Source organism: Anolis sagrei, chromosome 2 (genome assembly GCF_037176765.1).
Source record: "Anolis sagrei isolate rAnoSag1 chromosome 2, rAnoSag1.mat, whole genome shotgun sequence".
Classification (NCBI taxonomy): Eukaryota; Metazoa; Chordata; class Lepidosauria; order Squamata; family Dactyloidae; genus Anolis; species Anolis sagrei.
In genome coordinates this window covers 111626039-111652631 of record NC_090022.1, presented here as the reverse complement: position 1 = coordinate 111652631, position 26593 = coordinate 111626039, and the positions used below count along the sequence as shown (strand labels likewise).

Sequence of the window (26593 nt, the reverse complement as noted above, 5' to 3'; positions counted from 1 at the left end):
TCACTCGCTTCTCTATTGCTGGCCTCTTAATGTCTGATAATGAAGTCACAGATGTTTGGGTCAAAGTTGTCCAAAACCTCTTTCATGCAAAACAACAAAACAACTTTGGAAGAGCCCTATTGGTTCAGTTAAAGCAACATACTGTTGAGATTCAGTTCTGGCCCAGATGTAAAAGGTGAGAAAGGTATTTGTTAGCCTATATATATTTTTAATAGCGCTTAGAAAAGTTACTTTGGTGACTAAAACTCAGTGGACTATCCCGAACTGGTATGGCCAATGGCTGTCATGGTTGGGGAGATTAGGTGTCCCAAGTATTAGTTTTGACTCTCTTTTCCTCTTCAAGACATTGGGTTAAAGCCCCTCATGATTAGGAACGAGATAAGAGTGAAGTAGGAGCCAAAAGGCAGTATGATTCCCTAAGTGGAGGCAACTGATACAAAGGAAAACAACTTTTTCCCTATGGGCAATGCAACTTGCAAGGCTTTTGTACTTGAGGTGTGGCCCTGCTTGGGATCCAGCAGATGCCTCAGACTGGATATGTGTGGGTGAAGCTGTAGGCAAGCCAAAACATGGGCGCTCATGACATGAAAGCAGGATGTGGGATTCACATTTTTCTTTCTCTGGAAGAATGCTAGCCTTCAACTGTTCAGCCACAGATCAGAAGGTCAAGGTGACTCAGAAGAAAGTAAATGTGATATGGGACCTCAGGAGGCATTTTATATCAACTGCTTGTGGTATAAGCAGAAGAAGGAAGAAGGGTAGGGCTTGGGTGAGTGTTTCTGGGATGGGGCAGTGCATGAAATCTGCTATATGTAGCTGTCATGGTTGTATTGAAGCAACAGATATACCTTGTTCCAATAGATTCAGGTGGACTTCATTTACTTAGGCGATTCCTTGTTGTCCAAGTATCATGGCTTTCCAAGTGTAGTATCTTAGCGGTGGATACATAGGGTTTTTCTTTTTGTCATGTCAGGAGCGACTTGAGAAACTGCAAGTCGCTTCTGGTATGAGAGAATTGGCCGTCTGCAAGGACGTTGCCTAGGGGACGCCCGGATGTTTTGATGTTGTTTTTAAATCATCCTGGTGGGAGACTTCTCTCATGTCCCCGCACGAGGAGCTGGAGCTGATAGAGGGAGCTCATCCACACTCTCCCCGGATTCGAACCTGCGATCTGTCAGTCTTCACTCCTGCCAGCACAGGGGTTTAACCCACTGCGCCACTGGAGTCTCCAGATATGTAGGTGACTGTGGAACATGGTGCTTGGCACGGAACAGGGCTTCAAGGCGGTTGTGGCATTGCTGCTGCTGCTGCTGCTGCTGAGAAAAGGAGAACTGTCAGTTACTAGTTTCAGCTTCTACATGTAGTTTCTTCCAATGTGTGAAATGGGAGTTTCAACATAGAATACACATTTTTTGCGCGGGGAGGGGGGTGTTTCTCATAAAAGCCTTGCTTTTGCCCAAATACTGTATTATTTGGCTGTTCAAGTTAAGGTGCCTACACTTTTGCCTTTTAAAAATCTTTTTTTTTCACTCGGGTAGGATCATTTTTGATTTAGTGCTCTTGCTCTGAACATAGATTTGTTTCAGTTGCCTTACATCTCATGACAAGTGAGACAATCAGCATTTTAACTGTCCCTCTGGAATTCCACAGGAGACAAGGGAAGGGGAGTTGTGGCACTCCACTTTATATTCCTGCCTTTAGTGAAAGCAATGAGTGTGTGGACATTCTTAACTAATAGGAATAAGGGAGGTTATGATTGAGGTCCCGTCATTCTGGAGTAAGGAGTCTCTAAGCTGCCAAGTACAGTTAAACTATAACTCCCAGCATTATAGCCGTCTGGAAGATTTGAAGCAGACAGTATCCAGAGGAGCACACAGTAGTCAGTCATTGTATTTGACTAAAAGCTATTGCAAATCCAATTAAAATACATACATGTACATCTATACCAAAAATCAAATTAATGAGTGCCTTGCATAGTCGATAGCAATGAATGACATGACTACTTGAAGCAACCTTAGCAAACAAGGCTGTTTTATGTATGCCATATGAGTCGCAATCTGACAGTAGCCAGCAAATTTTCACATATGAGCTCGCGCACTGTAAGGAAGCCAAAAGCTCTCCAAAGAATCTCTTCCTTGTGTTTTGATATAATAGAACAAACAGCACGAAATATCCTCTATCTCTCTCATGCCACAAATGCAAAGCCTTACATTTCTTGGAAAATTTCTATATGTGCCATACAAAATGGACGTTGGCATAGTTTAGAAACCTAGTTCTGTAGATAGACCTCTCAAAAAGGCAAAAGTAAACATTTGTGAGTATTTGTAATCTCGTTCATGATTTGATTTCAACATGATATTAATGAGGAAAAATTGAAGACTAAAATAAAACTAAATCCTTACTGTTATCCAACCTGTAGATCCAATTCTCAGCTAGTTTTAAGTCCAAATTTAAAAGCATAGCCATTGAAGGGTTTTAGCAGTTTTAAACCTTCAAAAATTAACCCAGTTCCCTTTCTTTCATTGTTTACAGAAGCAAACTTAGTTAGATGGTCTTCTGACATATCCAATACCCTCTTATGATACAAAGGGGATGCCTTCTCAGATACCTTTTATAAGTACCACACCTGTCTCTGTTCTGGGGAACACACCTGGAGTCACTGCCAACAAGGGCCTCAGAAACTTGTTTTGACAAATCTCCAGATCATTCAAGTTACAATGGCTTATGCCCCAGATCTCAATACAAAATCACATTTGAGCCATTGCTTTCCCTAGAAATGTTCCCAGTGCTGGTATTTACCCACATTAATTTATCTTCAGAGTATATAAAATAAATAATTTGGATTTTTAGTAAAGATTTCTGAGGAAAGCCACACATTCTTCACTTTGCCATGGCTAGCCGAACAGCTGGATCTAAGTCAGGATTGGGGGAACCTTTGGCTCTCCAGATATTTTTGGCAGCTGGTTCCTCTTCTGCTGCCTAGGGCTCCTTAGAGGCAAAGTCTGAAGCATCTGAAATGTTCCAAGTGGTGGCAGAGACTCGGATTCAGGGAGAGAGCAGATTGGAGGACATTTAAATGGGTCTGTGAGTCAGGGAGCTGAAAGAGGTCAAGTTGGGTAATGGGAAGAGCATTCAAGCTCCCCGTGTTCTATTTCCAGCCTTGGTAGAGGAGTGCAGTCCGATCGTGACGTGTGTGTGGCAGGAAGTTTAGGGTAATTGGAGGACCAAAGATCAACTCACTGTACCCCTCATTCCCCCCTTCTATGCTTAACAGAAATAAGGTCACTTGTTGCTCTTCTCTAGGGCATATGGCAAGTTGAACTGCCCTGGTGTTATTGACAGCCTTGAGAATCTGCGGCAGAGAGGAATGTGGCCGGAGGGTGTGTGTGCCACAGCTGATGGCCTCTGATGGGCACACATGTTGTGAGAGAGACAGACAGCACCCTGTCCTGGGCCTCATGTCATCATGCCTCTTGTTAAAAGGAACAAAACATGGGGGAGGGGAGGGAAATAGGTTGGCTGTGGTTGTCTGTCCTCATCTTCCTCCTGTCTAGATTTTTGGAACTGGAGGGCCAGGACTAACAAGATAAAGTTAGATACCAGGGTTCTGTTTACTACTCTGATCTTACAATGAAGTTGGGAGGAAAAGAAAACAGGCTGTACTATAAGGACAGGAATAGAAGAAAAACAGAGAGAGATTAAAAGTCAGAAAGGCAGCGAAGAATGGATGTTAAAGAGAAGACGCTAGAAAAACATTAATAGTCCTCCAAAGACCCTGAATTATCTGTAAAGGAGAAGCTGAGAAATGGTTCTTGTTTTGTGTTTGTGTGCATGACAGGCAGAATTGCTCAATATGTGTTTCTGCTTCAGACTGTACACAGGAGGAAACTGATGAGACAATTACTGTTGTGAAAAACAAGGATGAGGAAAGGCCAGGAACTAGAGCAATAGTTGAAAACATTTGGGCATGCTGAAATAATTCATAGTAGTGGAACCCGGTGACATTTCCAGAACTAATCAGTGGGATAGTTCTCTGAACCAGTCAGTCGTCCTTCACCTCAATGCGTGGAAACTTGGGGCCTTTCCACACAGCCATATAACACAGAATATCAAGGCAGGAAATCCCTCAATATATGCTCTGAACTGGTTTATCTGAGTCCACACTGCCATATATTGTGGGATTTCCTGCCTTGATATTCTGGGTTATTTGGCTGTGTGGGTCCTAGATGTGAGCTTTCAAAACTTTTTTGTGGGGGACCATTTATTCAATCCCTTCACTGGAGGGAAGGGTATTAGAGGCAAAGATGAAGTACTTTGGCCACATAATGAGAAGACAGGAAAGCTTGGAGAAGACAATGATGCTGGGGAAAATAGAAGGAAAAAAGGAAGAGGGGCCGACCAAAGGCAAGATGGATGGATGGTTTTTTTGAAGTCACTGGCTTGACCTTGAAGCAGCTGGGAGTGGCCACACCTGAGGTCACAAAGAGTCGGAAGTGACTGAACATATCAACAACAACATTCAGTCTCTTTTCATGGGTTTAGTATAGCTATCAACAATGAAAAACAAGATGAACGAGAAGATGCCCAGCTAGAAATTATGTCTGTTTAGTGTGTTGTTTTTGAATGCCAGCTTAGCTAAAAAAAGGAAAGGTGTACTGTTTTTCCAGTAAGCACCAAGGCTCAGCCTTCTAGGGTAAGATAATCCCTAACAGAAGAGTATATCTGATTTGTGTAGTAACTTAAGTCTTTTGTATCCACTTAGGTTTGATTCCAGGACCTGTGGCAAATACCAAAATCCATGGAAACTTAAGCCCCATTACATACAATGGCATTGTGAAATAGTGTCCCTTATATAAAATGGCAAAATCAAGCATAAGGAGAGCTGATTGTATTTTCCATTCCAGAAAGCTGCAGGAAATCAGTGTGGTAAGGGACTACCACCGTTTTTGTCAAGGCTTACTAACACTATTATTGTTTGCAAAAGGAAACAAAGTAGTGAAGATCTATATAATTACAGAACTTGATTAAGAACCAGCAAAATAATCCACTGCTTAACAGAGAATATTGGGCAATCAAGCTGTCTGGGTTACAAACAATTGAGTTATCTAATTGAGTAGATAATTCAGTTGGCAGAACTCAGCTGATACAAGGTCGGCTTCTCGACCCCACTTCTCTGTATGACACCCTCGAAAATAAATTTGAGGAAGTATCACTACAACAAAAACAAAAAATGTACTTTGAACCCATAATTTAACGTATTATAATGCAATGACAGTGACCAGTAAACATATAGATACTAAAATAACTTGATGGGGAAACATGTAATTCTGAGGATCGGCTAAACATTAAAACCTCATTACACCCCTTCTATTTTATTGTATTTTATTTATATCTGCCTTTCCCTTGGCACAGTAAGCCAAGGCAGCTTACAAGAAGTTAAAACAAATACAGCCAATAGAAAAAAAATCCAAACAAAACACTATTAGAGCAATTGGCACAGGATAAAAATCATGAAAGACATATCTAAAATGTTATATCTGTCTGAGCAAACAGTGATTCACTCCATGGTTGGATTAAACAAGGCAATACATGGATTAAACAAGATATGGATTTAAACTACAGGGGAGTAGGTGCAAATTAAATCATAACAGGGGAAAAAAAGTAAAAGAGCAGTTTAGCTTTGGATCAAGTTACTTAAGAAATGTTGTAGAATTTCTTCCCCTGAGATCTTTCCAGAAGGTTTAGATGAAGAGTAGGGAGCATGTAACTCCCCAAATGTTGGATTGCAATTTCCATTTGGTCCAACCAACATTTTTGATGGTTGGAGTTTCTGCAGCTCAATAATACCTGGCTTAATGTTGATAACTCCAGCAAAGGATAGCTGCCTTGTCATGGCACTGGAGCTTGAGCACCTCAATGATGTTACGAGTGAAACCGTAAAGGGCCACCCAAGACGCGACGGTCATGGCAGAGAGGTCAGACCAAGCGCCATCCCTGGGGAAGGCAATGGCAAACCATCCCAGTATTCTTGCCAAGAAAACTAAAGGGACCAGCACAACCAGAGATATGTCGGTATGCCATTGGAAGATGGGACTCCCAGGTCGGAAGATGGTCAAAATATTACTGGGGAGGAGCATAGTAAAAGCAATGGTATTCACCGTAGTCACCTACAGAGAGCTGAACGATAGGGAAGGCTGAGCGAAGGAAGATAGATGCTTTTGAACTGTGGTGTTGGAGGAAAGTTCTGAGAGTGCCTTGGACAGCGATTCCATACTTCAGTATTTCCATACTTCAGGACAGTATTTCCATACTTCAGGAAATAAAGCCCAACTGCTCACGGGAGGGAAGGATAGAAGAGGCAAAGATTAAGTACTTTGGCCACATCATGAGAAGGAAGGAAAGCTTAGAGAAGACAATTATGCTGGGGGAAATGGAAGGAAAAAGGAAGAGGGGCCGACCAAAGGCAAGATGGATGGATGGTATCCTTGAAGTGACTAGATTGACCTTGAAGGAGCTGAGGGTGGTGATGGCTGACAGGGAGCTCTGGCGTGGACTGGTCCATGAGGTCACGAAGGGTTGGAAACGACTGAATGAATGAACAACAACAAATGTTGATAATGCCTGAAATCAAATTGATAGCCTTGATATACTATCTTTTTTAAAATGCCATTCTGTCTAAACCAGGGGTGAGATCTTCTCTATCCAAAAATGGCCAGATTTCCCTGCCTTTGTGCCTATAAGTCAGGCATGGGCAAACTGGGGCCTCCAGGTGTTTTGGACTTTAACTTCCACAACTCCTAACAGCCTAAAAGCCCAAAACCCTTGGAGGACTCAGGTTTGCTCATGCCTACAATATGTCCCAGGAGCACTACACTTGAAACATAAAGCCATAGTGCCATCTGACAGCCCCCTCAAAATGTCTTCAAATTCCTTTTCCCTCAGTTTAATTAGCAGATGCAATGCCTTCATTATCAGATCAGTTTTGTAACATATTACTTGATGTAGATATCTGAAGATTTTAAAAGCTTGCTTCCATTTTGTGTCCTTTTGCGACCTATCTTATATTCAGTTTTACTTTAATATGGAAAGCGGTGAGTCTACGAGTTTCGGTATCAGCTATAGCCTCCCATTTGGGCTCCATTTATCTTTGGCGAGTGTTCAGCAACACCCTGAGAGAATCTAATCTGTGCCAAGACAGGGATCAAGACTGTCTGAGACGGTGAAACTGTGCAAAGGTGGAACGGTTAACCCTTTCCATGTGCCACAGCAAGTATTCATTCTCTTTTGAATATGAAAACTGAATGTTGTCTCAGCTCCAGAGCAATCAAATGATGCTCTCTACTGGCACAATTGTCAGCTGACACATTGGCTTTCAAACTATAGCAGCATCCTGTTCCTGCTGATCTCCATGCCAGATATTCAGAAGCAAAGGCCAGCTGTTCTTCAAAGAGAATAAGAAGAACAGACAACAGGGCTGTGAGTAAAAAAATGTACAAAGGACAGCAAGATTCGGTTTTTAGTTATCACCATCAACGTCATCCATTATTCAAATGTTTCAGGTTATACTCCAAAGGCTGTAGCTGAATGAAACAGCATAGGTAAAGGACAAGGTTTTCCCCTGACATTAAGTCCTGTCATGTCTCACTCTGGGGGTTGGTGCTCATCTCCATTTCTAATCAGAAGAGTTAGCATTGTCCATAGACACCTCCAAGGTCATGTGATCGGCGTGACTGCATGGAGCGCTGTATATGTATACAGCATATGCTTTGTATACAAGAGGATTCAGGCTCAATTGCTGGCACCCCCAGGTACCTCTCTGGGAGTCAAAAGAACCACTTGACTACACCACTGGTTCCCAACCTTTTTTAAATCAGGGACCCCTTTGACCAGGAACCACTCTCCAACATTAGTACCAAAAGGGTTACAAATAATTTTTTGGTCAACTTTTGATTCAGTTTGGTTATTTGGGCTGTTGATTCAGAAAATTGCATTGGATAGACCATATCAGCTCTAGTTTCTGATACAGAACATATGCCATCCAGTAGTCGCCATCTGCTCACCCACAGAAAACCATATTTATTTATTTATTTATTTATTTATTTATTTGAAACATTTACATTCTGCCCTTCTCACCCCTCAGGGGACTCAAGGCAGAGCACAACATATATATGGCAAACATTCAATGCCGGGACATAAAACCATAAATATATACAAACATTAAGATCACTTATATTCACATTAAAAGTTTCATAATCTAGAGCTGAAGTGGTAGTAGTAATATTTCATGAGTAGTCAGCCTCTCCCCTCCCGACATCCCCGTTGCCTCGGCACTATAAGAGACTTTTGCGAGACCAGTTGCTCTCATTGCCATGTTGTTTTGAGGCAATGTTGTAGTAATGGTGAGGCTGCGGACCATATTTTCGTTCTTGCGGACCACTGGTGGTCCACAGACCACAGGCTGAGAAACACTGCTATAGACCAACTATAGGTAAACCAGTGTGCTCCAGATGTTTTAGATTACAACTCCTATAAAATTCAGCAGGTGCCACACCTTCTTCTGTTATAGCCAGTGGTGAACTGGATGGACTAGGAATCTAACTACATAACCCATTTTCTTGTACTCTGAGCATCCCAAGCTGTTTTTATGATCTTTTTGGGGATGGTGACATGGATTGTAGCTCCGATGAGTAAGTAGAGGTGGAACTAGGAGGTGGACACCTGACAATGTAGAGACAACTTGCTGTCAATTGAACAGATGAGTCGGGGGTTGAAGAGATATTAACTAAAGGAGAACATTGCAAGTATGAGACACAGAGCTTTCTCTGCAGTCAGAGTCCAGAGAGAAAACCCCTGTGGTATAATTTATAGGAGAGGGAGGAGGAGGAGGAGCTCACTACTCATTCTGCCTAAATTTCCTAGTTCCATATTTTTATTCTAGCCAGGTTTTGCAGGATACAAGGATATAGTAAATGTAAAGGTTTCCCTTGACACTAAGTCTAGTCGGTTCTGACTCTGTAGGGTGGTGCTCATCTCTATTTCTATTCAAAGAGCTGGTGTTGTCCAAAGGAATCTCCTAGGTCATATGGCCAGCATGACTGCATGGAGTGCCGTACCTTCCCACCGGAAGAGCACCTATTGATCTACTCACATTTGCATATTTTTGAACTGCTAGGTTGACAGAAGCTGGGGCTAACAACGGGAGTTCACCCCACTCTGTGGATTTGAACCACTGACCTTTCGGTCAGCAAGTTCTGCAGTTTAACCCGCTGCACCACCACAGATATAGTAATGCCCTTTTCCTGATGTAGGAGGGCTACAAAGCACTTTGGACAGGAATATTCCAGTATTTCACACTCAGCCAAGAGTGAAACAGCTGCAATTAAGGCAGCAGAAGACACAGCTTGGTGCCAATTCCAATGCAGTGGAGAGGTGGAGCCCTTGTTCTGCAGGAAACTGTCAAAACTAGCCGAGGCCCAACTTGGCAGAAGGCAGCAGTGCATTTCTAGATGCTAAACAAGTGCTGACAAATTCTGCTGTAGACAATATCCTGCCAAGTTTGGGATGGCAGCTTTACTGTATTGAACATTACTTTTAGTTCTACATTCACCACGTAGATCAACAGATTATAGAGTATTTTCTCTCCATACATATTTTTCATGTTAATACTAGCAGACAAGAAAAAAAGGGTCGGACCCAGTGTGCCAAAGTATGGTTCAGCATAGTTACTACTTTGTTTTCATGTAAACAAAGCACATCTTTCAATTCAGGTGTTGTTCAGCAAAGCTATAGCGCCTTCTAGTGCCCAAACACACACCACAGTATTATATATTCAAGCATAGCATGTAGCAAAATACAAAATTAACAATCAGCAATACTTTTATTAGGCCAAGTCCAGAGCACAAAACACAGGATTATAAATTGAAAATCCAGGTGCTTTAGGATTTGCACACTTGCACATCGCAGTCCTTAAGCAATCCCTCGTAGCCTGAGGAGGATAGTCCTCCAAGTCTGGTGTCTTGGTGGTGGGTTCATAGGTGGCTGTGGAGCCCTATTCCCTCAGTGAGAACATTGGTTTCAAGGTGGAAGGCCGTCCTGGTCAGGATTGGCTTGATGCACCTTCCTCTTGGCACATTTCTACCTTTCGCCCTCCATTCATGCCTCTTCTAATTCTGCAGCACTGCTGGTCACAGCTGCCCTCCAGTTAAAGCACTCAAGGGCTAGGGCTTCCCAGTTCTTGGTGTCTATGTCACAGTTTTTAAGGTTGGCTTTAAGCCCATCTTTAAATCTCTTTTCCTGTCCACTGTTACATTCCCCGTTCTTCAGTTGCAGTGGGGAAAATAACTCAACATGTTGGCTAAGGCATGATTATTTTGTGCTACTGAAGTTTTTTGCTCTTGCATTAAACCCATAATTGGAGTACAAGCTTCCAAATGAAGTTCAAATACAGTATTTGGAACTAGAGTCATAGAAAGCTTGAGTTACTGAGACTTGATCCAGGCATGTTAGTCTGTAGCTTGACTACATCTAGGAAGGGAAAAATTTCAGTTGCCAATAAATCCAAGATTTCTGAAGAAAGCCTTCAAGAATCCATTGTTGTTGGCAGGAGTGGGGAAATTATGGGGAGGGAATATTATGGGGGTTTTGTATTTGTTTTGTGTTCTATTTTAGTGTATGTGATTTATTTATTTTTATCAATTTGAGTTGGATTTGAGTTGCATTTTTTAAATTTTTAATAAAAAATTAAAAAGAGAATCTATATTGTCTAACTATAGACGGTATTTCATTTTTCCTTCTACCAACATATCTTTATTTAAAGTGTGTTTACTTCTTTCCTCAAGAACAACAAACAACAAATTACAACAAAGTAAAACCAAGAACACAAGCAACATCATAATTACATAATAAAAACATATAAATACATTAGCAATATAAAATCACAATCACAGTGACAATGGACAGGCCACATGTGCAGAATAAAATGATTAAAAATAATTAAAAACTTGGGTGAGATAAAAGGAGGAGCAGGTTATTTGCAAGGGGAGCTCAATTAAAAAACAGGGTTTTGGAACCACGCCTTCCCACGAGGGGTGGGGTGTGTGTACTCCAATGACAGAAACGTTGAGGCTGAGTGATAGTGTGAGGTTGTGTACCTACTCACCAAAGGCGCAGAGGAAGAGCCAGGTTTTGAGGTTCTTTTAAAAGGTTTCTAGAGTAGGGGCTACTGAGTCCCCCAGCTACCACCTCCCCCTCTGCTGCCTGTATGGCACTTTGTAATTTCCTTTTCAATTGTAAGCAGCCCTGCTTTTAATGTATATGCTTTTTTTATTTGCTGGATATAAATATGGGAAATAAATAAATAATTTTCCAGTCCTGCAGCACCCAGAGATGAGCACCTTGGGTTGCAGCATCTGCCACTGCTTCCTGGCCAAACAGTGGGATTCCTTCAAACAAAATTGCACACAGATCAAAAAACATGAGGCAGGACCAGAGAAAGAAGCACAGAACTCTTCGTGCTAGGAGTATTAATAAGACAATTCAAATATGCATTTCGCAGATCCAAACATAACTTCTTGGGGGAAAAAAAGATAAAAACCTCTCTATCCTTTAATTTTTTCCCCCAAAATCTGAAAAAAACAACAACCCCAAAACACTTCTGGTCCCAAGCATTTCAGAAAAGGGATACCCAACCTCACTAACTGTCTCAATGAACTGGAGCTGGAATCAACTGGAGCCCATCAACTGGCAAGGACATAGATGCTTACCCATGTTCTACCACTGCCTCCTTTTCATCACAAGTCCCTTACCTTGACCAGTTCAATACATAATGTCTTTTGATGGACTTTATCTTACCCTTCAATGAATTAAATCCCATTGTTTGTCCCATCCGAACCTCCCATTAGATACATTACTCATCCATCTCACCAGTTTTAAAAATCCTATCTGTTGTATTTGGCCCTGCCCGCTTGGTTCAATGTTTTGTTATTTATGTTATACTTTGTTTATTTTGTATTATCTTCTTTTGATTTATTTTATTGTATTTTATTTGATGTATTATCTTATGATTTTATGTTGTTGTTTTTTTTTTTGCTTTGTTGTAGTTTGTTGGGCTTGGCCTCATGTTAGCCGCCCCGAGTCCCCTTGGGGAGATGGAGGCGGGGTATAAATAAAGTTGTTGTTGTTACTGTTGTTATTATTACTATTAATATTTCTGACTAAACTTAAGGAGTTCCAGAGACATCAGACAAGGACTATCATGTTTATTTCAATCTCCACTTTTATTGAAACACAAACAAACAGGTGCCCTGCTCAAACCTACATTTGAGTGAGTTCTATAGTGTTCAAGACTTTTGCAGCCCAGGTCTTCCGGAGTGATCTTTCTTCTAGAGAACTATATGGGGAAGATTCTATGTGAATAATCCCTTCACATTGGACCAGATTCCTTCAGTAGCACAACACAAAGCACTCTACTGCTGCTTGGCAAAGAACATCTTGCTGTCTTTCACGGTGGGCTTGATGGTATCACCACCTGGTTGCCAGCCAGCTGGGCACACTGTGAAGAAGAACAAGGGATGTTAGACCAAGGAGAAGGCAAATGGCCCAGAACTAGAGGCATAAATCTACATCAACAAGACCTTTATAAAAGCAGAAAATGATAACTTTGGATATAATAAAATAAAGAAGTGGCACAAAACTAGCTATCTGAAGTAGCAGTGAGGTAGCAAAGGAACTTAACAGTGCCAAAGTTCCTTTGCTGGAAGTCAAGCTGCCCTTTCTTAATATTCCTTTGGAGTCATTCTATAGCTCACAGCAGAAGAAACAGTGCAATTCTCCTGGGAGAAGTTATTTGCTTCCAATAAATCTATGATCAGGAAGAAAAGGAAGGCAGTAGCCTGCCACTGCTGCCACCATCACCACTCCACAGCAGCAAGTGGCCTTCAGGGGCATCTTGAACTCGAAAAGACCGCTAACATCAAGTATATTTTGTTCTAATTGTACTGTTTGAATATTATTCAGTATCTTCATGTCCTGGCTGGAATAGACTGTAAAGTCATACCAAGATGCTCCAAGGATTTGATAGGTGCTAAAAGGCCTAATATCTATTGACCGAACAGATGAACAGTGTCACTGTGTGTTTATTATACCTTTTCCAGGTACCATCACATGTTATACAGGATAACCCAGGCATGGGCAAACTTTGGCCCTCTGGGTATTTTGGACTTCAACTCCCACAATTCCTAACAGCCTACTGGCTGTTAGGAGTTGTGGGATTTGAAGTCCAAAACACTCCAGAGGGCCAAAGTTTGCCCATGACCGGGATAACTTATACTCCAATCCCATATAAGACAGCATGCCGTGATTATTTGAATGTTGGATTGGACTTTAGGTTTCAAATCAGGCAAAGCCATGGAAACCTGCTGGGTGACCATGAGCAATTTACATTCTCTCAGCCTAAGAGGAAGGCAATGGGAAACTTCTTCCAATATTTTTTCAGGAAAACCCTATGACAGAGTTGCCACACGTCAGAATGAACTTCTGCATTACAATATCAACAAATGGGCCATAGAGGATGCCCACAAAGCCATATATCTTGATCATGTGAGAGGAGGCACCTACTACTTTCCCCCCCAAACCACAAGCATTTGTATGAAGCAAAACATCAAATATGGCAAGGGTCTAATAATCAATATGGCTGGCAACTACTTTTCCTCTTCCCTAGCAGCCAATAAGCAGAGTGCTTACATTATTATTATTATCATTATTATTAAGTTTATAATAAGGAGACTCAAAGAGGCGTATGCTAAAAACATTTCAGTACAATTTAAAATCTACAAATATATAAACATTAAAACAGAATTAAATAACACTGGTATTTAAATATGAGTTAAAGTCAATAAATATATATTCAAACTGAAAACCACAGCAACCCTTGACAATCTTAAAAACTGTCTTTTTAAAAAGCATATCTGAATAAAAAGGTTTTTTACGATCGTAAACACTACTGATCTTGTGATGGCTAGCAATCATTTTAATATTTTCCTGGGAGGCTTGAGATATCACAGGAGACTCTTGTGTTATGAGACCTATGGCATCTTTATATGTCAGTCTCATGAGTCCCCAGCCAGTCTTGAGTTGGCAACCAAGTGCCTTGCTATTGGTGCCGTGAAAAAGCAGCAAACGTAATCCATGGACAGCACTAGTTAAAGCAAATAGCCGGAAGTGTTGAAACTCTGGGGAACAGAAGGATCTGCCCGAAGTAAGTGAGACAAAACTTTCCAAGGAGCCAAAAGGGAACTTGTTGGACTGTGGTTCCTACAAGTCCTATCCATCACAAATTACTGTGAAGGGTTCATACAAGCTCATTCTTTCTCCTGTAGTAGGTAAGGAGTGAGAAGTGAAAAAAGAGTGGTGTGAACTGGGAGAAAAAGACAATGAACAACTGGAACGAAAGGCAGACAGATGAAGGATAAATATGCCAGAGGAGAGCCTCAAGAGACCTAAAACAAGAGAGCCTATATGGCTACTGACTGAAGCAAGTGAGAATGAGAAGGTATTAGGCAGAGATATTACACCAATGATTAATTCCTTAGCCCCATTTTGGCTTATCAGATACTTTAGTCCTAGGAGTTCCTAGTAAGCGGCAGCTCTCCTCACTCATGACTTCCCCCTGAAGAAAGACAACCAGGCCTCCAGTTATACTGTAGTTTTTATTATCTTTCAGATATTCAGTTGTCCTTTTCGTGTCACTTTTTTACACAGTTAATCATGTTCTAGATATTATTTTGATCCAAACTGAGGCTACAACTAGACAGTTTTAATTCGGCTGAGCCTATGTTTGGATGAATCTTTACTGTTTCCACAAGTTCTTACTGCTATTCCAGTTCGACAGCCATTTCATGCTTGTTCTTGAAGCCCTCTCCAGGAGCTGGCATGAACAATGGATAAACAGAAATGAAGCTGTGGATGGCTTTAGCAAAAGAGTCTTCTGAAGTGTTGCCAAACCTTTGCCAAACTTTGAGGGAAGATGCTACTACAAGGCCATTTTTCAAGGAAGGAGAGAAAAATATGTGGGCCTTCCAGATCTTGGGGCTTCCATGACCTTTTGCTAGCAGAACCAACAGTGAACATTGATAAAGGATACACAGTCCAACATAAACTAGAAGACCCATACTACGCCCACCAACTTTTCATATTAGTCATCTGTAATTTCTTCAACATATTTTGCTATAAAAATGTTTAGATGCTACAATCTACTTTGCCAATGAGCATGATCAGAACCATCTTCAGTGCCTAAAGGAAGAACAGGACACAGAAGAGCAACTGCAGGGGGAAATGTCTGTTACTGATTTCCTAGAGCATGAGTGGTCTCTGTTTCTCTTCTGTGTGCACACCCTCACCCCCAAACTCCTTGCGCTTACCTTCACCATGTTGGTCTGTGAACTGGAAGGCTTGTACCAGGCGCAACGCCTCATCCACAGAACGTCCCACAGGGAGGTCATTGATGGTGATCTGCCGAACAATGCCTTTAGCATCAATTATGAACAGGCCTCTGATACGGAAGAAGGAAAACAACATTTTTTTTACTTAAGATTCAAGCTTGGGACTGCCTGAGACAGGACTGTTGCCGGCATAAGAGGTTAAAGCATGCAATGCTTGGTCCGCCAAACCATATATATTTCTAGTCAAGGCAGAGATCATACCAGTATATACAAACCAAGAGTAAGGTTCTACAGCCCAATTAGTGTGTGGAAGCATTTCAGTATTTTCCTGGCTCGATACATACTCCTAAAGGCGAGGGGAGCTGATGGCAAAGGAACAATATCTTGCCACAGAAACAGGGGGAAAATCCTCTTCAATGGGACTCACAGCTCTAGAGTCAAGTGGGATGGAAGTTTTGAATCAGCCATTTAGAGGTCTTGCTACTAAAAGCAGCCAGGACCAGTGATTTCTGTTGGCCTTCACTTCTCCTGCAATTATCATTCACCATCCACCATCCATTCTGAGAGAGAGAAAAACTAGGTTGCCCTATCAGTTCAGCTGTTAGATTTGTACATTTGGCTCCTCTTCTTTTGAATGCTTTCTAATTGATCACAGTATGACCAGCAAGAGCCTGAGAGCCAGACTTGTATAGTATTTTGAGGACCATGAAGACCAGGATTCAAATCTCTTGTCGGCTATGGTAACCAACTGGGTGACTTTGAACAAATAATACTCTCTCAGCCCCAAAGGGAAATAAAAGCAAATTATCACAAAAACAAAAAAAAAACTGCCAAGAAAACCCTGTGATAGGGTCACCACAAATCAGAAGTGGCTTGAAGGCACACAACAATAAATAATGTTTAGCTACATTAAATCTGATCATTATAAGGACTTGAAAAATGTGTGCCTTTCCTTTTCCCTCTCTGTTTTCTAGCCACGGAGTATGGCATGAGGTCAAGGATAAGAACTGAGTGGGCCTCCAGATGTTGATATATTTTTATTCCTGGCATTCTTTACTGCTGCGAGTTGCAAGTCAACAATCCTGGAGAACTTTACAACTCGAACCCAGTATAAATTATTTCCTTGATTCCCTGCCTTTCCCCCAAACTTGGTACACAAAGTGACTTGCCAAAAATAAATGTTTCCAAAATGAGTAAGGATTCCATCACTCGTAGGCCTTTTGAAGCTTACTTAGTAATCAAATTACCTCTGGACATCGCCGTACCTGTATGCAATGCCCTCATCCTCCTTCAGCACACCGAAGTTCTTGCAGATATTGTGGCTGACATCAGACACAAGTGGGATGTTTGTGGAACCCAACCCACCATCCTTTCTTGGGGTATTAATCCTACAAGGAAAATAATGTTAGTATTTGCAACATTACAGTGTTATTTAATCTATTATGTCACCTGCAAATCTATAATAAATCGTATTTAGCTACATTAAATCTGGCCCATCCTCTGGATATCAGCCAGCAAGCTAACACCTTAAATCAAGAAATAGCTTCCTAACATTCAGAAAGATACTCGCAGGAACACCTCAGCAACCGAGAGTCCAAAAGTGGCAGGCTGAAACCCGGAATCTCAATCAGTGGCTGATACCAGATGAGAAACTCCCTCTTGGGCACACAGAAGATTGGGTGACTTGGAAGGCGCTCTGGCACCACAAGATGCAGACCTAACCTTAAGAAATGGGGCTACAAAGTGGAGTCCACGGCATGTGAGTGTGGAGAAGAGCAAACAACAGACCACCCAGTACAATGTAACCTGAGCCCTGCCACATGCACAATGGAGGACCTTCTCACAGTGACACCAGAGACACTACAAGTGGCCAACTTCTGGCCTTCGATTAGACAATCTCTCAGATAACCTGGTCCCAACTAGGACTCAAATCTCCTCCTTGCACTTTACTACTGCTCTGTACCCAAAATCATAATGTTCCATCTTATACTGTCCAATATCCCAAATGTTGCCATTTGACTTACACACTGTACCCACCAGCTCTATCCTTACAATTGAGTTGCACTGCTTTGCCCACCCGTGCCCAGAAATTGTTTATTGTTACAGGCTCATTGGTTGTTGGTTTGATGGTTGCTCTTATATTCTGTTGTAATGTCTTTTTATTCTGTTTTTATTTTTTAGTGTGATATATTTTAATCATGTTTGTTTTGGGCTTGTCCCCATGTAAACCGCCCTGAGTCCCTTCAGGGAGATAGAGGCGGGGTATAAAAATAAAGTTATCATTTTCATCTTTGTGTTTTTAAATACATTATAACTGCACCCTCAATTTGCTTCTGACATTATAAATAAATAACCTGCACATCTAGTTATTTAGTATTTATATGCAGTCATATTTTTTTAACAGGAATGTAATAATAATAATAATTTTATTTCTTACCTGCCTCTACTTGCAGCTTGAGGCAGGCCACAACATAGTTAAAAACACATCACCATAAAATAGTAAGTAAAATGCATATATTAACATATATTTCTGCACATATTAAAATACACAGAACAAATATTAAACTACAGCAGACACAGGACATGACCTTAACATTCATAGTTAAAATGTTGAGTAGCAATTTGCCTTGCAACTGGAGGAGCCCTCTATTTTGCTGAAGTCTGCTTCTATGGCAGTATATAGTTCTCCACACCCATTTGGTGATCAAAGCCACTGCTGCCTGTCTACTGAGATGGGTGATAAAGTTCTAGAAACAGCCAAGTTTTCCAAGATAAGGCTGGTATAGACCTCCACACCCTTCAGTCGGTTAACGTATACCTAACCCCTTCCCAGTCAGTATGCCTCAAATATTATTCTTGTGACTGATGTTTCAGCTCCATTTCCTTTTCCTGAACACAGCATGAAGCTGGACTGAAATGGCTCCTAGAACCTGAGCATCAAGCATTTCACCTAATTCATATTTATGCCCCATTATGACAAAGCTAGAAACTACAAGTCAGCCTTTAGCATAATACTTGCCTCTTAATATGAGAAACGGGCGTACAAGAACTAGGGGACTCACCAGGCCAAGTGGGTGAACTGAGAGTCAACAGAGGCAGCAATAACCTCGCAGTTGATCTTGCGGAACTCCTCAACTCGGTCGCTAAAAGCTATGATCTCCGTAGGGCACACAAAGGTGAAGTCCAACGGATAGAAAAAAAGTACTACATATTTTCCTTTGTGGGGGAAAATAAAGAGAGCACTGCTTAGCAAAATCATATCAGTAACAACAAACATAGTCTTTTAATCCACAAAACATGATCATAACTTATCTGAGGCAGAAAATTCTCTTTGTTATTGAATGTGTTTTATATGCATAAATTAAGGAATCATGATACATAGGATAATTAAGACTCACTTTGCACCATTGCCATGAATACCCACTGCTTCTTTTTATGTTTTTTTTTTTTAAACCTCAGAAGAAAATCTAGATAACAACATCACGAATCTAGCTCAGGCTTGGGCAAGCTTGGGACCTCCAGGTGTTTTGGACTCCAACTCCCACAATTCCGGCTGTTAGGAATTGTGGGAGCTGGAGTCCAAAACACCTGGAGGGTCCAAGTTTGCCCATGCCTGAGCAAGCTACTATCTATTCCAGAGCTACTAGACTCAAGGGTGATTCAGAGCAAAGCTTGGAGAATTCAGTCTTTGGGATGAAAACTCTCTGAGACCCTTGGGAGGTGTAATAACAACAACTTTATTCTTATATCCTGCCACCATCTCTCCCAAAAGGACTCGGACCGGATTACAGATGGCACAAAGTGCCTAAAACAAAACATAAAAGTGAGCACAATATAAAATAAAACAAAACAAAACGCATGCACATATAAAAACATCACATCAGATTCAATCAAACTGCGGTCCTCTAACCCTGGCAGTAAATTGCTGTAAACATGGCCAAGAGGTAAACATTAGGCATAAAATAAGTGCCAGCTGCACTAATGGAGAGAGGGCATGGGATAAAGTGCAGGATATGTGACTACTACGCAGGACAACTAGGGACTAAACATTTTCAAAGGCTTGACTGAAAAGCCATGTCTTCAAGTCCCTACAAAAGGAGGACAGTAAGGGTGCCTGTCTAATCTCCAAAGTCATGGGGCCACCACTGAGCAGGCCCTCTCTCTTGTCCCCACAAACCACACTTGTGTTGGTAGCAGGGCTGAGAGAAGGGCTTCCCTGGCAGATCTTAGAGCCCATGCTGGTTTATTTGGGGGGGGGGGGGGGTACAGTCACAAAGATAGACAGGACCCGAGTGATAACTAGCACTTTGAATTGGGATCAGAAACTTATTGGTTGCCAGTGGAGCTGCTTTAGTAGGGGCATTGCGTGCTCTTTATAGCTTGCTCCGGTTAGTAGCCTGGCTGCTGATCTTTGCACAATTGCAGTTTCCGAGCAGTCTTCAAAGGCAGCCCCACACAGAGTGCATTATAGTAATCCAATTTTGATGTAACTAAGGCATGGACCACTGTCTGGCTTCTCGAGGTACGGTCGCAGTGTAGCCTCCAAAAAAGCAATTTTTCTAAGCTCTGCTTCAGTGGCTGGTGTTTGTTTTTCCTTGAGGGAGATCTAGAATAAAGGCTCTTTCTGCCTTGATGCTCATGTGCTCCAGAGCATAGCTGGATAGAAGATTTTAGCTGTTTTGCTCTGAATCTCTTGACTTGGTCCAGCCTTGGGAATTCTTTCCTTTTTTGCACACATATTCTAAGCTTTTTGTAAACCCAGAAACTAATAAACTGAGTGAAAATAGCCACAAAAAGGTGGAATCAACAATCTCTCTTACCTTTGTAGTCTGACATTTTTAATTCCTTGATGGCTCCATCTACCACTGCTGTGGCCTGAAAGTCTGGAACTGACTTCCCAATCTGGACATTGCCGGTAGACATTTTCTGAAATGACAGAAAGGTATAAAGCTATAGGAGTGGCTACTGAGCAGCCCCTGGAAACATGAGACTTGATACAGAACAGGTACAAGGAGAATTAAAAAGCCATTCATGCCCTTCCCATCAAACTTCCAGAGCCAGAAAGGGATGGAGGGGCACTATTATCCAGCCACTGTGGTTATCAAAGTCCACATAATTGATCATCTAACCTCTCCCACATTCAACTACTGCAGTGGTTCCCAACTATGGTCCTCCAGCGGTTTGGGACTTCAGCTCCCAGAATCCCTTACTGTGTTGGCCCAGCTAACTGAGATTATTCTGGGAGCTGGAATTCCCAAACCTTGGGAACTTCAAAATTGCTGCAAGAGGAACATAAAGTGTTTCAGAGTATGAGTTAACCATGTATCAGAGTCTGTCATTTTACAAGGTTGTTCAGAGATGGTTTGCCATTGCCTTCCTCTGAAGCACAGTCTAAACTACCTGGTATTCCCGGGCGGGCAGGCAGTCTCCCTTCCAGTATGCAGGCCTGAGCCTGTTTAGCTTGTGAAATCGGACATAATCTGGTGCTAGTGGGGGGTTTTAGGCAGACTTTACCATTCTTCTTACTACCTAAATTATATCCCTAGCTTCTAGCCAATCTCTGACTTGAGAGAAAAAACATCTCTTCTAATGGGTTGCTGTGAGTTTTCTGGGCTGCATGGCCATGTTACAGAATCATTCTCTCCTGTGTTTCACCCGCATTTATGGCAGGCATCCTCAAAGGTTGTGAGGTAAGTGGGGTTTATGTATCTATGGAATGTCCAGGGTGGAGGAGTGTGAATGTGGAAATTGGCCAGCTTGATTAGCACTGAATAGCCTTGCAGCTGCAAAGCCTGGCTGCTTCCTGCCTGTGGGAATCCTTTGTTGGGAGGTGTTCTAATCATTTAGTGTATCAAACCCCAGACAAAGAAAGACAGTGTTTGCTAGCTGAAGTTTTTCAACTCAAGGCAATCCCTGAGGCATGAGACAATCAGACAGCCTTCCTCTGAGGGGGAAAATGCGAGTGGTTTCTGGTTCAAATAGCCACTTTTCAGCTTTGAGACATGAGAGAAGCCTCCCACAAGGATGATAAAACATCAAACCATCCAGGAGTCCCCTGGGCAACGTCCTTGCAGACGGCCAATTCTCTCACACCAGAAGCGACTTGCAGTTTCTCGAGTCGCTCCTGACACAACAACAACAAAAAAGCTTTGAAGTTCTAGAGAAACCCTGGCATGGGCACGCGCTAGTAAGGCGAAGTTAGCTAGCAAATGTTCCAGTGACTTCTCTAAAACCTAGCCCAGTTAGCTGAAGAGTCATCAGTGGTGTACCTGTCACTGATACGTGGATTTCAAATTTATCTGTTACAGAAAGTCTGTCTCTTTGAGCACTGCTACCCAATATCTAGCAAAGGAAGTTGCAGAAAAGTCTATGCACTCTTTTGTGGTACATTTGATTTGTGCTGAGATCCAATTAAGGTTGTCCTCACAATTTCATCCCCAAAGCAGAAGTTGGATGGCCATCTGTCAGGGGTGTTTTGATTGTGCGCTCCTGCATGGCAGGAGGTTGGACTGGATGCCTCTTGGGGTCTCTTCCAACTCCATCATTCTATGAGTCTAAAGCTCCTTTATACCAGTGGTTCTCAACCTGTGGGTCCCCAGGTGTTTTGGCCTACAACTCCCACAAATCCCAGCCACTTTAACAGCTGTTAGGATTTCTGGGAGTTGAAGGCCAAAACATCTGGGGACCCACAGGTTGAGAATCACTGCTTTATACTGTTAGCAGAGTTTCTCTCTGTGACTTCAATATCTGCTTGGGTTTCACAACTTTTCATGTAGGCCAAGCCCCATTCCTTCACCTTCTCACGTTTCTCCTTGCTTTTTGCAATATTAGGGCTGAATGCATGAGCACAGCAATGTAAATGCAGCTTTCAACAAGATAAACCCCTGCTCCTTCCAATCAGCATGTAGGAACATGAAGAGGAAGATGAGATACTGAAAGCAACAGCAGCAAGAACTTACTCACACAACCACATCTTCCACAATACTGCCGTTTCTGGCTAACAGATGGCAGACAGGCACTAACTAACTCATTAATATAATAAGCAGTCCTCTCAAGCTATGCTTAAGACAAATGTAACTTGTTTTCTACAGACAGCACCACAGAACTCCTATTTCAACATAGAATAAATCCAAACTAGGCCCAAAGGACACAAGCATCAAGAGCAGACAAGTAACTTATTCTAATTCCTCCAGATCAAGATATTTCTCCACTGGAAAGTCTAATGTATTTATACCCTTAAAAGATTGGCCTTCAAAGTAGTTCACAACTCAAATTTAAGGATATATTTCCCTGGACATTTATGCCTTATTATTCACACTTTGCATTCTCCTCTCATTTCTCTTGGCATAACTTGCATGAGCAGAGATTTCTATATAGTTTAGCTCAAGCTGCTTGCAAAATTCTCCAAAGAATCGTGACTCATTCAGTATTTTGGCAACTTCAGAAAGAGGTCCAGCTCCGTTATGCATATTAAGCAACCCCAGCATCTATATTGGAAGCCCTATTGCTCCAAAGCAAATTATTCTGGAGTATGATGTTGAATGGGCATTAAATATTCCCCAGCCTTGCAAAAGGCCTACTTGTGGTGGAGACAGGAACCGCTAGGACTAGTTTGTTGACTTTTCACTTCACTCGTGTTGGGAAAAGATTTCCCACCGTGTTAGCAACTTGGGACAGAAGAAAAAGGAACATTATCACCACCAGGAATCGTTATGCTGGAAAGCGCTTTGAGAAACTGCACTGATGAGAAAGAACTAATAGACAAAGAGGGTGCCTTGACACTGTAAAATTAATGTAGTTTGATACCTATAGAATCCTAGAGTTGGAAGAGACCTCGTGGGCCATTCAGTCCAACCTCATTCTGCCAAGAAGCAGGAAAATTGCATTTAAAGCACCCCCAACAGATGGCCATTCAGCCTCTATTTAAAATCCTCCATAGAAAGAGCTTCTGCCACACTCCGGGGCAGAGTGTTCCACTGCTGAACAGCTCTCACAGTTAGAAGTTCTTGCTCATGTTCAGGTGGAATCTCCTTTCCTGTAATTTGAAGCCATTACTCCGCGTCCTAGTCTCCAAGGCAGCAGAAAACAAGCTTGCTACCTCCTCTCTATGACTTCCACTCACATATTTAGACATGGCAATCATATCTCCTCTCAGCCTTCTCTTCTGAAGGCTACACATGCCCAGCTCTTTAAACTGCTCCTCATAGGGCTTGTTCTCCACACCCTTGATCATTTTAGTCGCCCTCCTCTGGACACATTCCAGCTTGTCAACATCTCCTTCAATTGTAGTGCCCAGAATTGGACGCAGTATTCCAGATGTGGTGTGACCAAGGCAGAACAGAAGTGTAGCATGACTCCCCTGAATCTAGACACTAGACTCCTATTGATGCAGGCCTCTTTAACTGCAATTTATTTATTTATTTATTTATTTATTTATTTACCTTACTTATATACCGCAATGGCTCAATGCTATGGAGAGCTGTAGTTTCTCAAGGCTTTTAGCCTTCTCTGTCAAAAGTGCTGATGACTCAACAAACAACAAATCCCAGGGTTTTAGAGTACTGAGCCAGTTGTAGTGGTGTCAAACTGCATTAATTCTATAGTCTAGATACACCCAAAGTGACTTTGGTTGGGCATCCCAAAGTCAGAACTAGACCAACATCCAAGACTCTTTCTTCCACAATCCTCTCCTCTGTAGCAGGTGGTTTGGGTGCTGGACATGTGGCCCATAGTTTAGTCTTGTCTCAAAATATCCAACACATTTCAGAGCTAAAGTCTTTATCACAATACACTATTATAGCAGTATATTCAATTTTAACTACCAAGGTAACATCTCGAGGAAGTCTGGGGTTTATAGTTTAATGGGGTCCAATAACTTTCTGGGCTGTAAATGCCTACCAACTGCAAATCCTAGGATTCCACAAGATGCTGTCGCAGCAGTTAAATTAGTGCAACAACAGTGCAGTGTGCTATGAAACTAAGCTGTGGTGCAACCCTATCTAAGGCTTAAGTGCAACAACCTAGGCCTCATCAGTGAGTGGCAGGCCCCTGCTCTTTAAATCCCTTAAAGAGAAAGGTATTTTGACAGCCTTAGATAACAAACAAGTAATCTCAAGATGGGGAGAGGGGTGTTGCAAAAGCCTTTATCAGAGTCCTCCAGATCAAGGAGGAGGCTTTGCAGAGTAATCTAACAGCCCCTACCGGCTTAAATGGGTGAAGTCTGGAGGAAGACAAGGCAACGCCATTGTGTGCTTAATCCGATCTGCAGCTACTGGCACAGCCAGTGTGAACAAGGCAAGAAATGGGGAGATTTCACTGAATTGTGACTCTAGTTTTGAGCCTGAAGGATAAGGAGATAAAAAATCCAGGGGTGATTTTCTTATTTATTTATTTACAGTATTTATATACCACCTTTCTCACCCCTGGGGGGACTCAAAGCTGTAACAATGCATAACCTCATTCTACACCAGGCATGGGCAAACTCTGGTCCTCTGAGTATTTTGGACTACAACTCCCACCATTCCTAACAACCTACTTGCTGTTAAGAATTGTGGGAGTTGAAGTCCAAATACCTGGAGGGCCAAAGTTTGCCCATGCCTGTTCTACAGTTACATTAATATAAATTGGCCCCACTTTAAGTGCCATGGCTCAATATTACAGGAGTCGTGGTTTTACAAGGTCTTTATACTTCTCCTTGAAATAAACTATGATTCCATGGCATTGAGCCTTGGCAATTAAAGTGGTATTGAACTATATTAACGCCATGGTGTAGATGCAATCCCAGACATCAACCCACACTTGATGCCTTTGTCCAACTACTCCACCATCTAACCCAGGCATAGGCAAACTTTGGCCTTTTAGGTGTTTCTGACTTCAACTCCCACAATTCCTAGCAGCCTTGGGCCCCTTTTCTTTCCCCCCTCAGCTGCTTAAAGGAAAGGGCCCGATCTTCTGCTAGGAATTGTCGGAGTTGAAGTCCAAAACACCTGGAGGGCCCAAGTTTGCCCTTGCCCGATCTAACCCATTTGAGATAAAGAGTCCCAAAGGGGCCCCATTTCCATTCATCTCTTTCAATAGTACTTGAAAGTGTCCCTAACCCAACTGCACACCTGAAATTTTTGTTCTGCACTTTCAGTTAAAAAGAATGCAAGAATTCAATCATTCTCTCAAAGCTCTGTTTCAGGGCCTTTTCAATGAGCTTAAGAGCTTAGACACCTTGCCTGGAGCCCCAAGGGGAGTAGCTTATTCGTAGGAGCAGTATTCAATGAGGGATTCAGATTAGGAGTCCTTCTACACTAGATATGGGCAAACTTGGGCCCTCCAGGTGCTTTGGACTTCAACTCCCACAATTCCTAATAGGCTGTCCAAAACACCTGGAGGATCCAAGTTTGCCCATGTCTGATCTACACTGTGGAATAGATGCAGTTTGACTCAAAAGCTATAGGTGTTGCACTTTCACAAGGTCTGGCTGCATCACCAAAGCACAAATCCCAGGATTCCATAGCATGGAGTCTTGGCAGTCCAAAGGGTGATCAAACTGCATTAATTCGGCTGTGTGGATGCACCCTACAAGAGAGCTTTTGCACGTGCGGCCTGGGCGTTGGAGAGAAAGGAGCTATAAAAGGAGGACCCTTAGTAAGACAGCTTAGCAGCAAGGAGGCCTTCCCCGCCTCCTCCTCGAAACGAAAGGAGGGCTACAAAAGGAGCACCACCAGCCTCGCTTTTTTGCAAAAGGAGGGCCGCCTCCGAAAGCCCCCCCTCTTCCTCCTCCTCCTCTGTCTCCTCTTTGAGACAAAGGCGTACGAGGCCTGGCTGCCAGGAGGAGCAGCAGCAGCAGCCCATTCTGGCGTCACGCGCTGGAACTGAAAGGCCGGTCCACGCGGGAAACGAAGACCCAGCAAAGTCGGGAGAAGAAGGCGGATGGCAAAGGAAGGCCCTTCACAGGCCCACCGCCAGGCCTCTCGGAGGGGACGCCTCGCACCTCGGAACAATGTACCTGCAGCCAAGCCCCTGCACTGGAGCAACCGCCCATCCACGCCTTACCTCACTCAAGCCGACTTCAAAAGACACCCGGCGAACCTGGACCACTCCTGGCGCAGGAGGAGGCGGCGGCCCTTTTATAGCAAGCGGGATGGCAGGGGGTGGGCGGGGCTTGG

General features: G+C 42.5%; 1 protein-coding gene across 1 annotated transcript; it reads right to left on the bottom strand.

Moving 5' to 3' along the window:
* Window positions 1-12256: 12256 nt before the first annotated feature.
* On the bottom strand, window positions 12257-26593 carry PRDX2 (peroxiredoxin 2). Its single transcript, XM_060764941.2, has 6 exons — window positions 26481-26593; window positions 20258-20363; window positions 18500-18653; window positions 16703-16825; window positions 15417-15547; window positions 12257-12550 (listed from the first exon to the last, which is right to left on the bottom strand). The coding sequence occupies exons 2-6, from the start codon at window positions 20358-20360 to the stop codon at window positions 12465-12467; spliced, it is 597 nt and encodes a 198-aa protein (XP_060620924.1). The 5' UTR covers window positions 20361-20363; window positions 26481-26593; the 3' UTR covers window positions 12257-12464.

Coding starts and splice junctions, on each gene's coding strand:
- PRDX2 (XM_060764941.2), bottom strand. CDS start 20,360: ATGTCTACCGGCAATGTCCAGATTGGGAAGTCAGTTCCAGACTTTCAG. Junction 15,548..16,702: donor GATGAGGGCATTGCATACAG/GTACGGCGATGT, acceptor CTTCCGTATCAG/AGGCCTGTTCATAATTGATG. Junction 12,551..15,416: donor CACAGACCAACATGGTGAAG/GTAAGCGCAAGG, acceptor TCTTCTTCACAG/TGTGCCCAGCTGGCTGGCAA.